The sequence below is a fragment of the Paramormyrops kingsleyae genome, chromosome 20 (assembly GCF_048594095.1).
Source record: "Paramormyrops kingsleyae isolate MSU_618 chromosome 20, PKINGS_0.4, whole genome shotgun sequence".
Taxonomy (NCBI): domain Eukaryota; kingdom Metazoa; phylum Chordata; class Actinopteri; order Osteoglossiformes; family Mormyridae; genus Paramormyrops; species Paramormyrops kingsleyae.
This window is the reverse complement of record NC_132816.1, coordinates 4,747,282-4,767,390: the sequence shown is the minus strand read 5'-3', so window position 1 is coordinate 4,767,390 and position 20,109 is coordinate 4,747,282. Positions and strand designations below refer to the sequence as shown.

The 20,109-nt window shown below is 44.7% G+C and overlaps 1 protein-coding gene across 4 annotated transcripts in view; it reads right to left on the bottom strand.

The window, feature by feature from the left end:
• The window catches only part of ggps1 (geranylgeranyl diphosphate synthase 1), a 33,263-nt gene that overhangs the window by 7,510 nt on the left and 5,644 nt on the right, over positions 1 to 20,109 (bottom strand). For 3 of the 4 annotated variants that reach the window (XM_023836267.2, XM_023836268.2, XM_023836269.2), the window contains exons 2-3: positions 18,051 to 18,153; positions 10,176 to 10,246 (exon numbers count right to left, since the gene is read on the bottom strand). In XM_023836267.2, coding sequence (XP_023692035.1) covers positions 10,176 to 10,246; positions 18,051 to 18,123 — 144 coding nt within the window. In that variant the 5' untranslated portion in view covers positions 18,124 to 18,153. Of the gene's footprint in view, positions 1 to 10,175; positions 10,247 to 18,050; positions 18,154 to 19,032; positions 19,292 to 20,109 lie in introns of those variants that run through there. The other variant, XM_023836270.2, reaches the window with a different exon arrangement.

Below are 20,109 nucleotides of genomic sequence, written 5' to 3'. Positions count from 1 at the left end.
TTTTGAAAAAAGCAACACCGCTAGCCCCTGTACCCAGGAACGGTGAGGTGAACTGGCATCTGTAAAGTGCCCATAGTGTGCAAACGCATGCACCTCCTGCCACATCTGGAAACAGGCTTCAGGCTCAGAATGGCCCTGCTGTTACAGCAGTGTTTCCCAATCCGGTCCTCAGGGACCCACAGCCGGTCCACGTTTTTGCTCCCTTCAAGCTCTCTGCCAGACAGTTTTTGTTCCGGTAGGGAGCAAAAACATGGACTGCCTGCAAGTCCCTGAGGATCAGATTGGGAATCACTGTTGTACAGAATAAGCTGTTATGGGAGACGGACACCATAAAATGCAGGATTCTGCAGCCTACAGCAACACATACTTAACTAGCTTTACCTTTACCTTCACATTTCTCTCACGCAGCCTGAGAACATCCCTCTCCTTCATGCACCAGTTCCCTGCCTCTGCGCGACGAATCCATGTTACATTCATCACTTGCTCTGCTGCTCAGCTGATACCTACACTGTGGCCTCACTGTCTTCTGCTTTATTCCTAACCCCCTTTTCTTGGACCAGTTCCTTTATAAATTACCCAGTAACCCTCACAATCTGGCCTGCTTTAATCCCCCCGGGTGCCACTTTACACATCCCCTCACCCACTTCAAGTGCGCACCATTCCAAGGTACAGGTACCTCACCAGTTTGCAGGGAGTTCAGCTACCATCAGCTGACCACATCATCTTGAAACGTCTTACAGTGCCTTATAAACCTAATCACCTCCCTTCTCAGGGGGACGTCTCAAGTGCATAAGTAAAACAGCTCTCTTTTGGCTTCTGCCATCTTGCATGTGGTACAAGCAGAACAATCCGGACACCTGCATGGATACGACCCCCTGATGTCCACCCACTCTCACCTGACTTCTGCTGGGCAGATGGCCCCGCCCCTCATCCTGCTTTCCTCCCGGTTGCCAGTGCACACCTACGCTCCTCGCAAAGCCAGTAGCGGTAAGACGTCGTGCTGTCCGATGGCGAGTGGAGGAGCTCAGCGGACGTCGTCCCTCATCAGTATGTAGGCCTTTGCCAGGGGCGATAATCCCACAGTCACTGAGCTCCAACTTCCTCTGACATCCCTTCGCTCTAGGTGGGTTATAGCCTCTCTGAAAGGTATTCCTACCTAGTTCTGCCAGTTCTATGTCAGTTTCAGAGCACAGTAGCTGCTTCCTAAACCAAAAGGCTCCGATCAAACCTTTAACGCTCTCATTGTGACAACAGCCATTCTGCAAGCTCGAAACTACAACAGTTACATGTCTACATTGAGGTCAAAGATTCCCTTAGAAATTTGAAAGATCAGGCAACAAGACACAGAGTAAGAAAAAGGTGAACGATTCTATGTATTAAAATAGTCCAGTTCTGAGGTGATACACAAGATCCTCCCTGGCTTTAATCACAGATCTGATTCTCATGTCCACATCCAAAGGGTATGATGACGATATCAAGGGGAAAATCTACAACATAACACCCAGAAACTGCAAGCCTCGGAATCTGCGATATCGAGCCGATCTTCTGATCCTCTGATGCCAGTTACATTCGGCACTGAGGTCAGATGTGCTGCCGGCCTGGGATTTGGAGCCCATGTACCATCTGGCCGTCTTTCCTGCTGCTCTGCTTTCGAAACGTTGATAACTAGGTAAGCAACATTCACCCGGCTTTTCCCCAGGCTGCAAACACACCAGATTTTACCAGATAGTTCCGTCTCTAATTTACATATTTCTTTGCTAATTACCCTTCCTTAAATCCCCAAACTCAGGTCAAGTGTTGAAACAATAAATTTATGCAATGCTTGTGAAACGGACCCAGCTCCTAACTCTAGCACACGAAACTCTGAACATTGTCCGTCGGTGCTGAAAATCACATCGGGGGGTGGGGATGGGGGGGGGGACGACGACGTGGAAACTCCAGCACACAGCGAAGGGAGCCAGGATTCAACCCTCAGCACTGGGGGGAGGGATTGTTACCCGGCGAGCTACACAGCATTTAACGCTTTTACTAGATGTTAGATTTTTACTAACAGAACATAGATTTATAAATAACTCTTTTCCCCCCAAAGCTCTGCAGCGTCGTAGTGCCTCACAAAACCAAAAATGGAGGAGGACAGTGGAGTCAATAAGACCAAATCCGTTTAGTTAGTTCTGCACACAGTTTGTCCTGTTGGGCTTCCCCTTATAACCCTTTAGTTTATTTGCACTCTTCCTCTCACAAGAGCTGCTGTACATTGTCCAGCATGGAGTAAACAGGACAACCAAGAATTAATAAACGAGCAAACTTAGATGTGTGCTTGGCTGTTGACGTGACAAGAGAACGAGGCACTGGGTTCTTCTGGGCCGTGGTCCCAAGTCCTAAAACGAGTCTTTGCCAGAATGGTAGGGAACATTAAAAAAGACGTTTTTGTAAGCAAGCTCTGTAGCCACAGTCAGCTATGCATCTGTAATCGCGTCATGATTATTTTTCATTATTTTTGGCTTTGGTGCTTCCGACCGGCCTGAAGCAGAACCGCAGAACAGAACTCTGGCAAGTTGGTCAACCCCACGGCCAAGTTTGTGGTTCTCCACCAGCAACATCGGGTCATTCAGCACAATTTAACTGTCGGTTCTGAGCCAGAACTCCGTTCCTGGCAGTTCTGCCCAAAGACCAACAGGCTCACACATCTTGATTCTCTGCAAGAGACCGCAGTGCGTGTCTACAGCAACTGGAAGCTTCTGAGATAATGCCAGACATTACAGTTGGCGGGAGACGATGTAGAAGTACATTCAAATTCTAACCACCCGTCTCGTATATGGTTGTAGAAAAGCCTGAAGCCAGTTAGAGGCAACATTAGGCACAAGGCGGTGAAGCATCGCGGAGGGGGGGCAGCCCCTTGCAGGGCACACACACGCAAGGGCATAGCTCTGGTTTCAACACTGGTAGGGACATAATCAACCCCGAACCCCCACCTCCCTTACACACATGGTACTCCCACAATATTGGCAGCAACACGTCCGTGTTCTTCATACTCAGCTCGACACCCTTACACACACGCTACTCCCACAATATTGGCAGCAACACGACCCTGTTGTTCATACTCAGCTCGACGCCCTTACACACGCGACTCCCACAATATTGGCAGCAACACGTCCGTGTTGTTCATACTCAACTCGACGCCCTTACACAAACGCTACTCCCACAATATTGGCATCAACACGTCCATGTTGTTCATACTCAACCTGACGCCCTTACACAAACGCTACTCCCACAATATTGGCATCAACACGTCCGTGTTGTTCATACTCAACTCGAAGCCCTTATACAAACGCTACTCCCACAATATTGGCAGCAACACGTCCGTGTTGTTCATACTCAACTCGACGCCCTTACACACGCGACTCCCACAATATTGGCAGCAACACGTCCGTGTTGTTCATACTCAACTCGACGCCCTTACACAAACGCTACTCCCACAATATTGGCATCAACACGTCCGTGTTGTTCATACTCAACTCGAAGCCCTTATACAAACGCTACTCCCACAATATTGGCAGCAACACGTCCGTGTTGTTCATACTCAACTCGACGCCCTTACACAAACGCTACTCCCACAATATTGGCAGCAACACGTCCGTGTTGTTCATACTCAGCTCGACGCCCTTACACACATGGTATTCCCGCAATATTGGCAGCAACATGTCCCTGTTGTTCATACTCAATATATGAACCATTCAAGGCCTAAAATAAAGTAAAACCAGGCCAACCGACACTGTTGACATTCTCAATGAACCACAAGCTAAAACTCAGTTTGCCCCAAGGATTCCCAGTAGACGCAATGAGCTGACAGGGATGCTTAGGGGGTCAAACTGTCCTAAAGGCCTCCGTTGTTTATGAAACATCTGCGACACACTCAGGCTGAGTTTGACACGACCACAGCTTGACGTCCGTCACAGGATCCCTTGAAGACGAGCTCCTGCTGAGACGGATGACACCACAGGGCTGTTGCATCCCTTAAAGCCCCAAGACCCCAGAGAACATGCCAAACCCACACGTCAATCAGCTAGGCACACACTCCTAACCCCACTAAATCCCCGAGTCCAAAGCCCAGACCCATTTACAAGGCTAAGGACTGGCAGCGAACCCCCTACAGCTCAGAGGGTTATACATTTACATTCAAGCCAGGGTGATGGCCTCTTGTGCTGGACGCTAACAGAATATCATTTTTAAACTGCGTGGAGAGCGCAATCCGATCTATAGAGATAAATATTGTTTTCATCCGCAGTAATTCTGCGGTAATTACGTCTGGCCGTGTCGCCCATACCTGCTGCGTGACTGAAAAACCCCCCAACAGCCGAATTAACTCGTCAGCTCTCTATAGAGGCCGCATGTTCCTCTCGTAGAAGCCAAAGCCATTAGAAGCAGGCTGGGAGAGCTGGAGATGCTCATCAAATCCCATTTGAGAGAGAGAGAGAGAGAGAGAGAGGGAGGAAGGGAGACTTCTCCCTGCTGGACGGCGCTCACTTGGACACCGATCTAATCGGCCAGATGCTCTCAGTATCATCCACTGCTGTTTGCTTGCTGGGCCTCCGAAAGGACGGATTTAATTGCCCCGTGAAAAATATAAACCACTCCAGCGTGACCGTAACTGCGAATGAATCCTTAACGATGTAATCAGCGTGGTAAAAAGGCACGGGCTAATTGCACGGTAAAACACGAGGACTGTTCGACAAGTAGCCGCGATCGCCACAGAACGGCAGTAAATGTTTGGGTGATGGATCCAGTCGCAGTCGTGGGTGAATTTATGAGGTTAAACCAATCGTGGGCTGCAGGGAGGGGCATAGACAGACAATATCTTGAAGAGCGATTCAGGAAAATGATCCCTTTCCCGACAAGTAGAATTTTACTGCTTATCAGCGTTATATAAAATCAGGCTAAACAGCCACTGACAGACTTTTAAAGTGAATCCACAACAAAGTGTTCATATCTGTATCAGCCAATGTAGAGAGATCAGATGGTCTTAAATCTAAACAAAAAATAAACTAAAACTTGTAATGTGCAGGACATTTCAGCATTCAGAAATCACAATACCTTTTCACTGACTTCATGGATGAGTGCGCCACCTGCAGGGTTGACTAGAGTTCAAACCGTATGCGTTTATAATTAGACCACCCAACCTGCGGATGACTCTGCAGGCGCTGGTAACAGGACACCCCCAGGTTTCAGCGGCATCCTCGAATTGTACGCTGCTGAAATCCGCAGAGCCTTTGCCAAAATTGATCTGGGACAGAGAAGCATTTGGGACAGAGCGACATCAAGAGGCAGGAGCTCAGACTGGCCGGCATATCAGCTTTCTGGATGACGATCAAAGACCTCTGTGATAGCGTGACGCTTAAGGAACTGATCGGAACCATGAAGCTACCCTGGTGTTCAGGAGTGGAAGGAGGGGATTAGGTGTGGGAGGGGCTTGGACCAAAAAGGGGGCAGGGCCACTGTCAGGTTTCTGCCCCTTTCCCCCAACTGAATGCTCAGTGCAACTGGACAGTCTAACGCACTGCTGTAACGTCACAGCCAAACAAAGATTTGGGAATCCCTTTATATGGATCTGACGACAGCTTTAGGGATCAGAGACCCTTGCACATCTGGTCTTTATCATACCCTATATGCCAACATCATCACCAAAAACCCGGAGTTGAACTGGGTACTGAAACACACGTCATCACGCCTGTTCGAATCCGTGACTAACACTTCAAGGGCTTTGAAAATGCAGCCCCCCCATTACCAACAGGATGATGACGAGAGGATTAAATCAAGCGTCTCTCCACTGTATACGATTTCACTTTCTAGTGTGTGGTGATGTCATCCAGATCTACTGTTTTTCTACTGGGGAAATCACACAAGCTGCAGGCCGTCTGTCCGCTTGGCCACCTTTCCGCTGTGTCCTAAAACGGGACCACCTACTGGGAAATCACACAAGCTAAAGGCTGTCTGTCCGTTCAGTCACCTTTCTGCTGTGTCCTAAAACAGGAAACTGGAAGGTGCACAAAACACCCCTGTCCTTAACCTGCCAAGGAGGACGGAGCCAGACGTTGGACTAGAACCCTGTGACATCCTACGGTAATGCAACAGACTGGCATCTGTCTGACGTAACAGAGACCCCATCTCAGCTTGATAAGGGCGTCACCCCCTCCCCCAATGAGAAATAAGGGCTAATGTTTACACTTATGATCAAAGAGAAGGGTTTTAAAGTTAGTGACACACCCACATGTGACATGACCTTCCCAATAGCACTGAGCGCTGAACGGATTCAGAAATTCTTCATATATACCAAGGAATCAGAGTTGTTACACGGACGAAAAATCTCAGTTTTCGGCTCTCGCTAATCTGGATCCTCCCCAAACTCCTCTTCCAGCAGAACAGCAAGCCTTGACAAGCTCAACCAGACCCCCCCTGACAGTGGCCAGATACTCAACACCTGTTTCCCATATGAGTTTGAGTAAACAAAGTGCTCTCTGGACACTGAGTGGTGTGTGAATCTGACACATTTACATTTCATTTATTTAACAGATGCTTTTATCCAAAGCGACATACATTTTTTGAGAGGGTCAGGCGGTTCCAGCAGTAACTGAGGGTTAGGAGTCTTCCTCAAGGGCCCTACGATGACAATGTCACTCTGCTAACCACGGGATTTGAACAGCCGACCTTCTGAGCACAGGAACGGAATCCTAACGTGCTGAGCCACACCCCCCTCCCCTGCCAGGACGCCGTCTCATCTGGTTTCGGTTGGGTTCTGGTTATCGGGTGGCTTTCAGTCTCATTGATCTGAGCACCAAACGACATGTTGTCCCAGGAGTGAAGGTGGGAGGCAAGATTTCATAGGGAAATGGATAATGGCCTCGGAAACCGGACCGGGCTTTTATCGGATTTTATTACAAGCCATGCCACGTAAGACCACCCAACCCTGAAAGGAGGAAGCACAGCTGAAGTGCACACAACTGACGGTTCATAACTAAACTGAGGTCAATCAGGAACAAGAGAGAATGATGAACAGTAGGGGTGTAAACTGCTAACCCCAAGGTGATCTCATTATGATTTAAAGTATCGGAAATCTTTCATTTCTACCATGATTTAATTTGATTCATCGATTATTTGATTATTTCGATAACTCAATGTTAACCAATATATTGTGCATCTCTAAGGCTAACATTTATTTAGCTAGCTAGTTAGCTAGCTCAGGGTCTTGACCGGTGCTTTTGTAGCTAGCAAAAAGAATGACTTTTTAGCTCTACAAAAGACGGTTGTTTCCCTTAAATGCAAAGATCGTCAGGTTGCGTTTCCTTTATCAATATTAATGAACCTGTTCTGTTTTTTGGAAATTCGCCTGCTGGTGCCGCTTCATTGTGCCTCTACCTGCAGCATGTGAACACGAGAGCATGCAAACCGGAATCAGGAGTATCTTTAAGCTCGATATTGCCTCCAAAAATCGACTATGACCAGTTCGGATGTTAGAGATTGATGCAGCTGAATCGTCATCTTAATAATCAATTCATCATCCCCCACATTTAAAGTCACTGTGAACAATCAACTAGCTAGTTAACCAGTCAGCTGTAAAGGACTAGCATTAGTCAGCGTGAAAGGAGGGAAATATTAACCAGTCCACATGGTCCTGTTTGACCAGTAAGATTGAAGATTTATATTGCAAACATCCCCCATTATCAGATTTCCATATAAAAGCCATAAAAGAGTGTATTTAAGACATACATAAAATGCCAATGTTTCTTTGTGAGGTGTCATTGCTTGGAAAAGGGGGAGATTCATCAGGTGAGTATTCATTGCTGGAAATGGAGCCTCGTCATGCGGCATCGGGTTAAACACACCTGCCAGAACTGGGCCCAGTGATCGGGGAGAATATTCAGAGCGGAGAGACAGGACAAGGAGAACAAAGAACCATCAAAGGACTCAGCTGGTGGAAGTCACACAGCAAAGGAGGCCATGAAAAGGTTACTAAGGCAACGAGCACGATCCCCTCGAAGCGCAGTCAAGCCGATCGTTAAGGAGAGCAGGAAAGTGTGTCTGAGAGGGGAGGGGGATAAAGAGGAGGGAGACCGGAGAACAGGGAGAGATACTCTGCCTTTCCAAGCATGTGGGGGGGGGCTCCTTCTGGGGGGAAAGGGATTCAGAGTGAGGTGGGGGGGAACATCATGTAAAAACCCACATTGCTCCAAAGGCTGGAATGGGAAGCCCAACTGCCTGGAGAATGGCCTTCAAACAGAGTGCAATGGCCAGTCAGAAGAGGCCTGAGTTACAGAGAAATTAGAACTGCTGAAAAAAGGGCCCACCCAATCAAATGGAACAAATGTCACATGACCCACACACGCCGAGCCAATGGAGATGCACCCAGGAAAGTCACACGGACAGCGCCTCTGAATGTGCCAGCACTACTCAAGTATTTACCCAGTAACCCTGATAGTTTGAATCTCCATTTGTTAATGATATTTCACAAAAACAAGCAGGTGGTACATACAAAATTCCAAGAAGGACGGGCCGAAATTATTTATACAGTAACCATTTAAAGGAAAGTTACACTAACGATTCCCAGTACTGTCTGCCCACACACACACACACACACACACACACACACACACTTCATAAATACTTACTCTACCAGTCAAAAGTTTTTACACACCACAGGTTTTTACCACTCTTCCATTGATTTCATAAACTGCAGATTCTTGTTAAGCACTGGAAAGTTGAGTGAACAAATATAAATGAAAAGTCAAGTAAAACAAGTTTCCTTTATGACATGGAAAGAGTTTGTAACAGTGCATGTCTGACGTCTTATTAACTGGTTGTGTGGTGATGGCATAGACAAATTCTAGACTGTTCTTTAACTTTAAATGTACAGTGGTACCTCAGAACTTGAAATTAATCCGTTCAGAACTCCGGACCGAATCCTAAAAAGTTCGAGTTCTGATCGAATTTTCTCCATATGAAATAATGGAAAACCAATTAATTGGTTCCCGGCCCCAAAAAATTACACCGAAATGTGTCTTTTTTTAAGCATTTAAACACAAAATGAACCGGACAAAACAAGAAATCCATATACTGTACTAAACACATTTATCAAAATGGTTAAAAACAATCCGATATTTACCGCCAAAAATTCCCTTTGAAATGGAGACCCATACGCCTTTGCACACCCGCGCACTAAACAGTCGGAAAAAAAAGTCTGCTGTGTGGAATTATTTTAATGATGTTAGAAATGCATTGTGCAAATATTGCTCTGCTAAAATTTCACAAGGAGGATCTACTAATTAACATTTCAACTGGACAAATTTGATTGCTCACCTTAAGACGAGAGAGTGAAAAGCATGAAGAATTTCTGAAAAACAAATTTGTTCCAACAAAGAAGGCTACAGTACTGCCGAACAACACTAGTCCGTCAGTGATTCAAGCGTTTGATTGCAAATGAAAATTCAGTCAGTGCGAAATCAAAATATATTACTTGGAAAATTACAGAGTTGATCACACTTGATGATCTCTGATGATCTCTGTTATAAATGTTATAAATATATAAAATATAATGCTCTGATACTGTTGCTGTATATCAGAGTTGGTGTTTTCTTACCAAAAAAGAAATACTTTGTTAAATTATTTGGGTGGAGTGCCACTTTAAAATTATTTAAGCAGAACCTCCCAAACTGGTATCGGAATTGGTGTCAGTTTTCAAAATAATCGGCTATCAGTATCAGGCAGGTGCAGCACGATTCATATCCCACTTGCTCAGTGAGGAGTTTACATAGCGACAGGTGCAATGAGCGTGATGGTGGCCAGCGGAGGGCATGGCTGAGAGCCCAGGAATTGTTTGGAAAAGCAGTAACCTCAGCACAGCTTGGGAGGCGCTGATCCGCCTCAGAAAACACTCAGATCACAGGAGGCCTGATCTTATTAATGCCGCTCCTATCATTAACTAGTTCTCTTCCATCTCTCACCACAGAACCAAAGATACAGTCAGACCTCAGTCGCTAATCTGTTTTTTTTCTATTGAATTTCTCTATTTGCCTACGGAAACTCAACCATATTCATATTTCAAAAACAGTTTATCGTCATATCAGGAACATACCAACATGCCATCCCCGCGGGGGTGCCCCAATCGCTTTCATGTCTGCCCTTACCTGCAGTTTGTCTTCTGGGACGTTGAGCCAGTGATTAAATGCTTGTGACAGTTTCTTCCTCACTTGTTTCCCTGTTAAAATAATAATAAAAAAAAAACATATTTAAAAATCACAGTCACCTCACGTCTTTAATTTTGTGCTGGCTAACATCAGCCTCCCCTCAGGGAGGGACGTCTCGAACAACAGGGACTCATTTCTGTCGTAGTGAGGTGCTCACAATCTCACCCACTCTGCCCTCCCCTAGGCACTTTATGAGCTAATTAAATTTCACCTCGGCGGGACAACCCGCACACCCCTCTGTCTTCTGACTTGGGCGAGACGGGAGTGTGCTGCGTACAGCATGTGACAAGGTTAGGAGGAGGCCACGAGCTTCTCACAGGAAAACAAAAAAAAAAATCTGATTAATTTGTAGCAGTTTTGTGATGAGAGAGCCGCTGTGACGGAAAAAGGCTCGCTAGGGGGCGCTGGAGGACGACCACAGGTCCCAGGTGACATGGACTTCTGTAGTGATTGGCCATAATGTCTATATTGGACAGGGCTGTGGCCTAGTGATTGTGGCCTCGCTTCGGGGGGCTGATTCTATAGGTGTCACCTGTGGGACCCTACCCTCCACCCCCCATTACTGACACTTGGCCACCCACTGAATACGCTTAGGCCCTCTTTTGGTTGGGGGGAGGGGTGTGTCCTTGTGTGGCTTGATGGCCCTTCCTCTGCCACATAAAACATGGAAGCATTTATCAATATTGCAGGGAGACTCAGAATGCCAGGCTTGGGGGGGGGGGCTTTCATTAGCCAAACATTAATTGGGCTGCTTTGAATGTAAGAGTAGACTGTAAAATAGAAAACTAACACACACACACAATATGATTCAAATATATTTATGGAGTACTGTGCAAAAGTCTTAGGCAGAAGAAGATAATGTTTAAAGCAATTTTCTGATTAGTTAGTGTGTAACACTAAACAAAAACCCAGCCAGTTCATGTAATTTGCTAAATTTCTCTACCAGCTATATTAATTAATAAGATGTTTAATTAAGTTGAGACGATGTTTGGAAATGGCTAAGCTAAAACACTTTGGCAGACACAATATCAAAGTTTTACACTAACAAGATCATTTAAACATCATTTTCTTTGACTGCCTAAGACTTTTGTGCAGTATTGTATATAGGCCTGTATACGTATACATGTATGTTTTTGTAACTCACTCGGGTTTTTCTCGATACCTGCACTCCCCAGAATAGAGTTACGGATCATGTCGGCCCCGGTTCATTTAACACCAAGCACGATGTGCTCGTATTTTAAGACGGTCCCTGGTCCACTAACTGCGAGTAAAACCGAGGAGCTTCCAGGGCGTGACGCACTAAATCTCACCCCCCGGGGATCCCCGGAGACGTGAGCGTGACGTCACATCGCAGCCATTCCGGCTCAGTGCGCGATGGATCACGCGCGACAGGACGCGGCGAAGTCGGATCGGCGGCTTCGTGACATTTCTGTCATTTACATAATGACACATACAGCCCCGACTGCGGGTCTCAGGGGGGAGGTATGGAGGCCGTGCACACCCGCCCTGCACCCCAGTCACGGCACACATCGGGGCACGACGGCTCGTAGTCACAGCACGGGGCTAAATTACAAGTTAAACCGCAGACAGGAATGACAGACGGAGCAGAAAGGGTAATGCGATAAAGCGCTTGACGGAACTCAATTTCCATCGGCAAGACAATTAACAAATTAACAAAGCACCAGCTTCATCATAAATATCACACTGCAAAATCGCACAACTGACCTTTAAATGTTTTATAACTCAATTAGACGAACATACAGCAATTCACATGCGTAACGCGACAATAACAGACACCGTAAGAATAATTTGGAAAGATGCAGATCATGATTTACTCAGAGTGGGATATTTTCACACACTATAATAAGCTGCATTTAGTTTTTTCACAGAAACTCCCAATGAAAACCGGAACAGGTAATGATTACTACTATTTTAATTTATATTATAATATCGCTTTTATTAATGTAATATATGATCATGGTAAATTATTAGGAAACTTCCTAATTTTAAAACTTCACCCATTCTGCAACTTAACATTTTTAGCTGAAACAGTTCAAACTAAGTCAAGAGGTGTTTAACGCAACAATGACTTTTTTCAAGGTAACAAACTGAAGCAGCCCATAAACGAGAATCATTCAAAAGCTTTACAATCTGTTTGTTATAAATCAAAGAAAGGAATTAAGTGAGAATGACACCGCAGGAATTCACATAAATACAGCAGTGCTGCTCTTTGGCTGGGGAGAACATGCATGTTTCATGCTAAATTATTCTCACATTACAGTTTCCCTCCATCAAACCCTTCCTGCTATCAAGTACATCACCAATCAGTCCACAGCAGAATCACCCATCTTCCAAATTCCACAGCCTGTTTGTGCGAAAATAGAAAATGTGCCCTCATCGGATTGCTAAAAATAATCTGACATCTGAGGCTCGCAGTGCAAAGAATCTAGCACATGCAATTAACTGTCCTATTATGTTCATTTTTCAGGAACAGCAATGGTGTTCCTGGGTCAATTTTACCCGGTGCATTTTTAATCATCCAAAAGGTGTCTGAAAATAAAAAAATCTTAACAATAAGTCTAAATATTTAATCACTAACTACTTTACTAATTATTCTACCAATATTTAGCGCACTGGTATTCCTTAGCTCTAACAGGTAATGGTGCAATTAGGATAAGTAACTCGGAACATGGAAGATTGAGGGGCCCTGTTCTTTATTACCAGCAGCTCAGCAGGGAGTTCAGCCCTGTTCTTGTCTGTGTGTGTGCGTGTGTCTGTGTGTGTGTGTTTGTGTGTGTGTGAGTTTGTGTGTGTGCGTGGATGTGCATGTCTGTGTGTGTGTGTGTGTGGATGTGCGTGTGTCTGTGTGTTTGTGTGTGTGCGTGGATGTGCGTGTCTGTGTGTGTGCCTGTGTCTGTGTGTGGGTGTGTGTTTGTGTGTGTTTGTGTGTGTGCGTGGATGTGCGTGTCTGTGTGTGTGCGTGTGTGTGTGTGTGTGCGTGGATGTGCGTGTCTGTGTGTGTGTCTGTGTGTGGGTGTGTGTTTGTGTGTGTGTGTTTGTGTGCGTGCGTGGATGTGCGTGTCTGTGTGCGTCTGTGTGTGTGTGTGTGTGTGCGTGGATGTGCGTGTGTTTGTGTGTGTGTGTGTGCGTGGATGTGCGTGTCTGTGTGTGTGCGTGTGTGTGTGTGTTTGTGTGTGTGCGTGGATGTGCGTGTCTGTGTGTGTGCCTGTGTCTGTGTGTGGGTGTGTGTTTGTGTGTGTGTGTTTGTGTGCGTGCGTGGATGTGCGTGTCTGTGTGCGTCTGTGTGTGTGTGTGTGTGTGCGTGTGTTTGTGTGTGTGTGTGTGCGTGGATGTGCGTGTCTGTGTGTGTGCGTGTGTGTTTGTGTGTGTGCGTGGATGTGCGTGTCTGTGTGTGTGCCTGTGTCTGTGTGTGGGTGTGTGTTTGTGTGTGTGTGTTTGTGTGCGTGCGTGGATGTGCGTGTCTGTGTGCGTCTGTGTGTGTGTGCGTGGATGTGCGTGTGTTTGTGTGTGTGTGTGTGCGTGGATGTGCGTGTCTGTGTGTGTGCGTGTGTGTTTGTGTGTGTGCGTGGATGTGCGTGTCTGTGTGTGTGCCTGTGTCTGTGTGTGGGTGTGTGTTTGTGTGTGTGTGTTTGTGTGCGTGCGTGGATGTGCGTGTCTGTGTGCGTCTGTGTGTGTGTGTGTGTGTGCGTGGATGTGCGTGTGTTTGTGTGTGTGTGTGTGCGTGGATGTGCGTGTCTGTGTGTGTGCGTGTGTTTGTGTGTGTGTTTGTGTGTGTCTGTGTGTGTGCGTATATGTGCGTGTGTGTGTGTTTGTGCGTGTGCGTGGATGTGCATGTGTGTGTGTTTGTGCGTGTGCGTGGATGTGTGTGTGCGCGTGTCTGTGTGTGTGTGTGTGTGCATGTGTGATTGTAGTGAAATATGTCTCACAATTGCAAAGACAGAAATACTCTGACATTTCTGACACCCTTTTACCTCCAGTTTTGCTGCTGGGTCAAATTAACCCGAACAGTATCTGTGATATGAACTTTCAGGGGGGGTGGTTGCAAATATATGAGATGAACCATTTTCATATTATATGTTGATTACGCTAATTAAGGCCAGCAGAAGTAGTTTCATACTAAAAATTTTTTTTTAACTATTTTTCCTAAATCTTCAAACTTTAAAACGGGTCAATTTTACCCGCAACATAATAGGAGGGTTAAAAAGGGAATTTAGTCATTGGAGTAATATTGGCCTTAAATACAAATCTAACTGTACACGCTGCTAAAATCAAGTATGGTATCAAAAGAAACAATACAACCAATTACTAAGTATGACTTCTTGAGCAATGTCCTTTAAAATGTGTGCACCAATGCATATTTACACAGTAATGCATGCATGAGTGAACATATGCATGCATGGATGAGTGAATAAGAAGATGGTTTGGGAAAAAACTCCAAGGTTAAATACATGTAGCTCATGCTAGAGGATTTTTACTAGAAGAAATCAAAGTTACTGCAATGGATGCTTAGTAAGGAGGCAGTGATTATCGTAACGATTCAAACTGATGCACACGCTGGAGACCCAAACTGCACAAGGAGGCCACTATGGCCATGAGTCAGATACAAAATGAAAAGTGCATAGAAGAACACTGCGAGTGGAGGCTACTGGTCTGTGATCATGACCAGGCTGCTGGAAAATGGCCAGTGATTGGTGGACTGTAGCTGATAAGAGATCAGTAAAAGGGTAGCAAGCGTTGGGGGTGCATTTTGCCACAAACAAGATGTTGTGTACTACGAATCATTTAGGACCCAAAGGGTATTTTATTCTGACCTTTTAATGTTCTGGTTGTCATGGGAACATTTCTGCCAGTTTTATGCTGAACTTTTATTAGTCTCCATATGTTAGGGCTTCCCTGACAGGATGCCCTTAGTCCTTAGTCTTGGAACTGCTTTAAATACAAATTCTTTCAAGCATTGCAGAGAAAGGCATGTTAATTAGCATTTGTCTATCATGTACAAAGTACACAGTCTAAAACCTATGCAATATCGCGCATGAAATAAATGTCAGACAGAAACTGGGTATTAAAGCACCCGGAAGGACTGCATATATGCAGTATATTATATTACTTGTGCGTGTTGCATTTTAAAGATGGTTCAGGTCTTAAGGTGAATCCCTCAAATGAAGAATGAAAGACTTGCTAGTGTGTATGCTTCAAAACTGAACCAACATTTCGCTTAGATTTTAGTCACTATTGGCTTGGATTAAAAGTGTCCTCAGCTCACTAAACGGTGCTCAGATTGGATCTGGGTGCTATGATCAGATCAATAACTAAAAATAAACAATCTACATCGCTGCAGCATTGTACTAAATAGGCTGCTGGAAGATCTATCCATCCATCTGTTTTTGGAATACGCCTGTTTATTTGTTCATTTTCACAATGCTGCCAACATCTCTATTTGAGTGCATTTTAATGCTAAATAATGCTAATGAATTACAGAGCTACCCCCAAATGTGCCTCGTTGATGCCTTTATCCAATCGATTTGCATAGAAACAAGGCTGACGACTTATTAGAAATCTAATGAGATACTAAATAAAAGTGACAGAACGCAAATAAAAATGTGTCATACGATTTATACCGCCTTGTTCAATTATTATGCGTGGGCACCATCGATAACAACTGATATTTATTAGATTCTCATATTAATGTATGATTAATTTTAAAATCTAAGACTGAAATAAAGCATTAAAAATAAAATACAGAGCAGTGGAGGGTTTAATTTGTGTAGGTGGTAGAAGTCTGCTATTCAGCCCAGTGTGTGGGTGTTTTTTTTTTAATCTAGAATAATCCTGTGCAGTGAAAGGGCCACATGAAATAAAACATTGGCCATCTTAGCAAGGATTACCGTCACCTGTTTAAGATCAGATATTGCTTAGTGCCATCTACAGAGTAGATGTCCACATCTACCAGAAACTAAATGGTGATCCATTCCTATTCTGACCAAAACCTTAGTGACAGTATAAAAATATTGTGACATTGGAAGCGTTTTAACTAAACATTTTACATAATAGAAACAATCTATGCGGAATACTCTAAATAAAAATGTACCACTAATGACACACAATTCCTACACTGTAATAAATAAAAAACTACATTAAATCTCCGTATTATTACACACAAGTCACTCTTCAAGATCCACTTATTTTCTGCTGGGTTTTAGCAAGTCATGATTCAGTAGAGGGGGTAAGATCACTACAGACTGTAAACAGACTGGAATAAAATCCCGCTGCTTCCCTCATTAAGAAAAAACATCACGTGTAATAAAGGATGAACATGAGTTACAAGGAGAGGAACAAAGTCAATACATAAATAAGAAAATGCCAGGCAGTGGAGTTTTATACAAAACATATGAATCGTAAAACTTGCTTGTGATGTGTGTTGAACAATTTCAAGACCGTGGATTTAATGCAGAGGGGAAATTAAATTTCCCGGCTGGGGCGCAGGGATATGGGTCATTATTTGTGACATTTCCCACTTATAATTACCTGCACTGTAGCGGCTTTCCCTTAATTCCTGAATCACAAGCGCCGACAGACACCGATGGCCTCCGTGTACAGAGGGCTGTGGCGGAGTCCCGGGCTGCCTCAGGAAACGTGTGCGATGCATGCAAGTGCCACAGCCTGTCGCTGCATCCGCACCTCCTATATCATCAACGCATCACAACTCTGCAACATGCCTCAGTATTTTTGGTTCTATGTGAACAGAATTAATTGGCTGGAAAAATTGGGTCATGCAAGACCCCGTTTTGATTCACGCACATTATTCAAATCGGACTCCCATGCCAGCCTAACTGATCTAATACCCCCTTCAAGAGAACATGGACTACTGCCGTCAGCAGGACACAGTTTACATACAAATGCAACTGCCGTCCTCAAAAATCCATGTAAGGTCCAGATATTGTGTGAAACTGAAAAACAAGATCAGTGTCAGCTCTCTAATAAATATTGTAGATTACAACTTCCACACATATACTGAAGCCAGCTTGAATTGCCTGCTGCCTTTGCTGTAACTCTATTAACTATTCATCGGAGTAGTTGCAAATCCAGTAATTTAAAGCTTTTCCTTAGTGACGAGTCCTTCTTATGAAAGAAGATGAGTACTCGTCACCTAGATAACAGTCAGCCAGTATCCAATCTAAACGCCGTCAGGGACCAGAGTAAAATGAGATTAAGTAATAAATAGAAATAAGTCTTCATCCTCTCAGCTATGGCAGCGTTGAGAGGGAAACACAGAGAAATCTGTTCTAGGTCTGTCAAGCTGAATGTTTACAGAAGTTTTATACGGTCTTAAAAAAAGGGCAGCAGGCTTTGTTTCATAGCTAGAGGAAAAGTAGCGCTTGGTGATGTGGTATCTACACAAGCACGTCAAAAGTACAGGAGCAGGAACATACACCTTAAGAGTCGAGAAGCATCACATCTTAAACCTGTAAAATGCCAAACCACACTGAAACAACTGGCTTGTACAAATCAATAGCCAAAGACCTTAGTAAACGGACAACAAAGAAACGCATGCCTCCGCATTCTGAGTTTTCACCTGAAACTGGAGGGTGAAAGATCATTAAGACTGATGCGACTGAAAGAATGGATGACAGGGAGTTGACATTGTGGTCTTCTGGGACTGCAGGGTGTGTCTCATCGGTAAACCAAACACTTACAGAGAAAGTAGCAAAATGACACCTGAAATGAAATGTACAACCATCCCCCCCCCCCCCTCCCAACCCCCTTCTTGTACCTCGGTATTCCGGAGGGACTTACCTGGTAGCTGCAGGAGGTACCTGTATGGCTCCAGCAGCATTCTATCACAAGCTGCTTCCTTCTTGTTGTCCATCACTGGCCGTTTCCCCGGAAATCAACAAACCTGTCAGCAAGGAACACATGATGTCACATCAGTCGGCCTGACTGAGACACCCAGAAACCCTGTGAATATTTGTTTTTGTTTTTTTTTTTTTTTTAAATCTGCTTCCATAAGAAGCAATGCCATTTATTTCTGGGACGTAACTTCCAAGACGGCGGCTGGCAGTCCTGCTGAATGGCGAGGAACGGTTTGTGTGGTTGCTAAGAGACCTTCACGGTGCAATTAAGCTCTTCCCTCATAAGTCTCACAGAGAGCCACAAAAATAATTCCAAGAGACGGCTCTGAAAAATTTAGCGATGATCAAATAAGCGCTTGCACATGCTGCCCTACATACTCAAAGGAAATCGGATTTAACGAGACAACAAGAATAAAGCTTTCCCCCAAATGATCACAGCGTCCCCTCGGAAATTAAACCCCATGGCACAAACGGACATAATTTCCCGACTTTATATAACATTGTCTGTTACATATTTCACGGGGAAAGTCGACCACTCAGGAAAGGCTTCGTGGATTTCACCCTAAAGGACACCTTACATGACAGCCACAGATGAAGCACAGATGTGCCCCGTTAAATCAGCATGTTTACCTATCCTGCCTCAGAGAGCATCAGGGCGACGGGGACAGACTCTCAGCCATTGATCAACACTTCTCCTCCAAGCAGGGCTGATATATCAAATGACACAATAACACAGTTCAACAGCTTGGGACCCAAAAGCACTGGATCCTAAACCGTAGGGAGAGGCTGTTTAAACTGAGGGCCCCCATTCGTCATCCTGGCAAATGGGCTTTAAAGATTAGTGATACAGGAACCTAAAGACAGGGAGGAGGGTAGGAATAAATGATGCTGACTAATGAGACCACTTTGGCCTGTTCGGAACGTACCTTTAAAAGGACTGACTGATACTCCGGCACCGTAAAATACAGACGGCTTCAATTATTCATTTAAATTGAGCGTAGGAATAGGGCTACTCATCAACCACACGTGGGTCTGGTCTGGAAACTTCCATGGACCTGCGACTATGATCATACCGTGGACCTACTTGCTAATCTAGTCAATTAAGGGCTTAACTCCTTGTTCAGGCTGGAACACAGTCTGCCTGGTCCTCAAGGCGAACAGTTACAAGTATGGCTGGGCGATATCATATCGATATTATATCGCGCATGCGCGATAATCACCGCCGGGTCAGATGACAGACGTAGCATTTCGCCGGACGCCAGCTTTTTGGTGCTATACGGACATTAATTTACGCCCATAATTTGATAAGAGGATTAGTAGTATGGCTTAAATATTAATGAGATGAGTTTTGTGATACCCGAAAGTTAGTAATCTGTATAAACTTTATGTTTCTTAAATTCAATTAGCGGAGCACCCCATATAATACTGTTTTGGTATACTACGGTTTGGTATACTACGGTTTGGTATACCTCAGTGCAATATGCACTGAAGTCCGGGTGAAAAAGAGCAGCCACAACACCTTTTAAAAGAGGAGATCTTGTGGATAAACGAGGTAAAAAGACGTCGGCGGTGTGGTGGTACTTTTTGCAGTTCAAAGTCTGACACATTTATTAAACATGAGAATATGCGGTATTTATACTAATAATGACTTTTGGACGTCATACAAAGCCTCATTAATATTTTAGCCATACTACTAAACTGCTTAAATTGTGGGCGTAAATAAATGTCCGTATAGCACCGAAAAGCTGGCGCATGGCCAAATGTTGCGTCTGTCATCTGAAGCCCTAGTGATTATTGCGCATGCGTGATATAATAACACCCAGCCCTAGTTACAAGTCAACGATTCTAAATGGATTCCAGAGCATTAGCTGAAGAACGACATCCAACATGGCATTATGCTTTGGAGTTTCTCTCACCGGTAAACAGGGAATGTTGCTGACTCGGCAGGAATATGTTTTATTACCCTTCAAAAGAGAAACCAAAAAAAGACTGGCTGACTTACT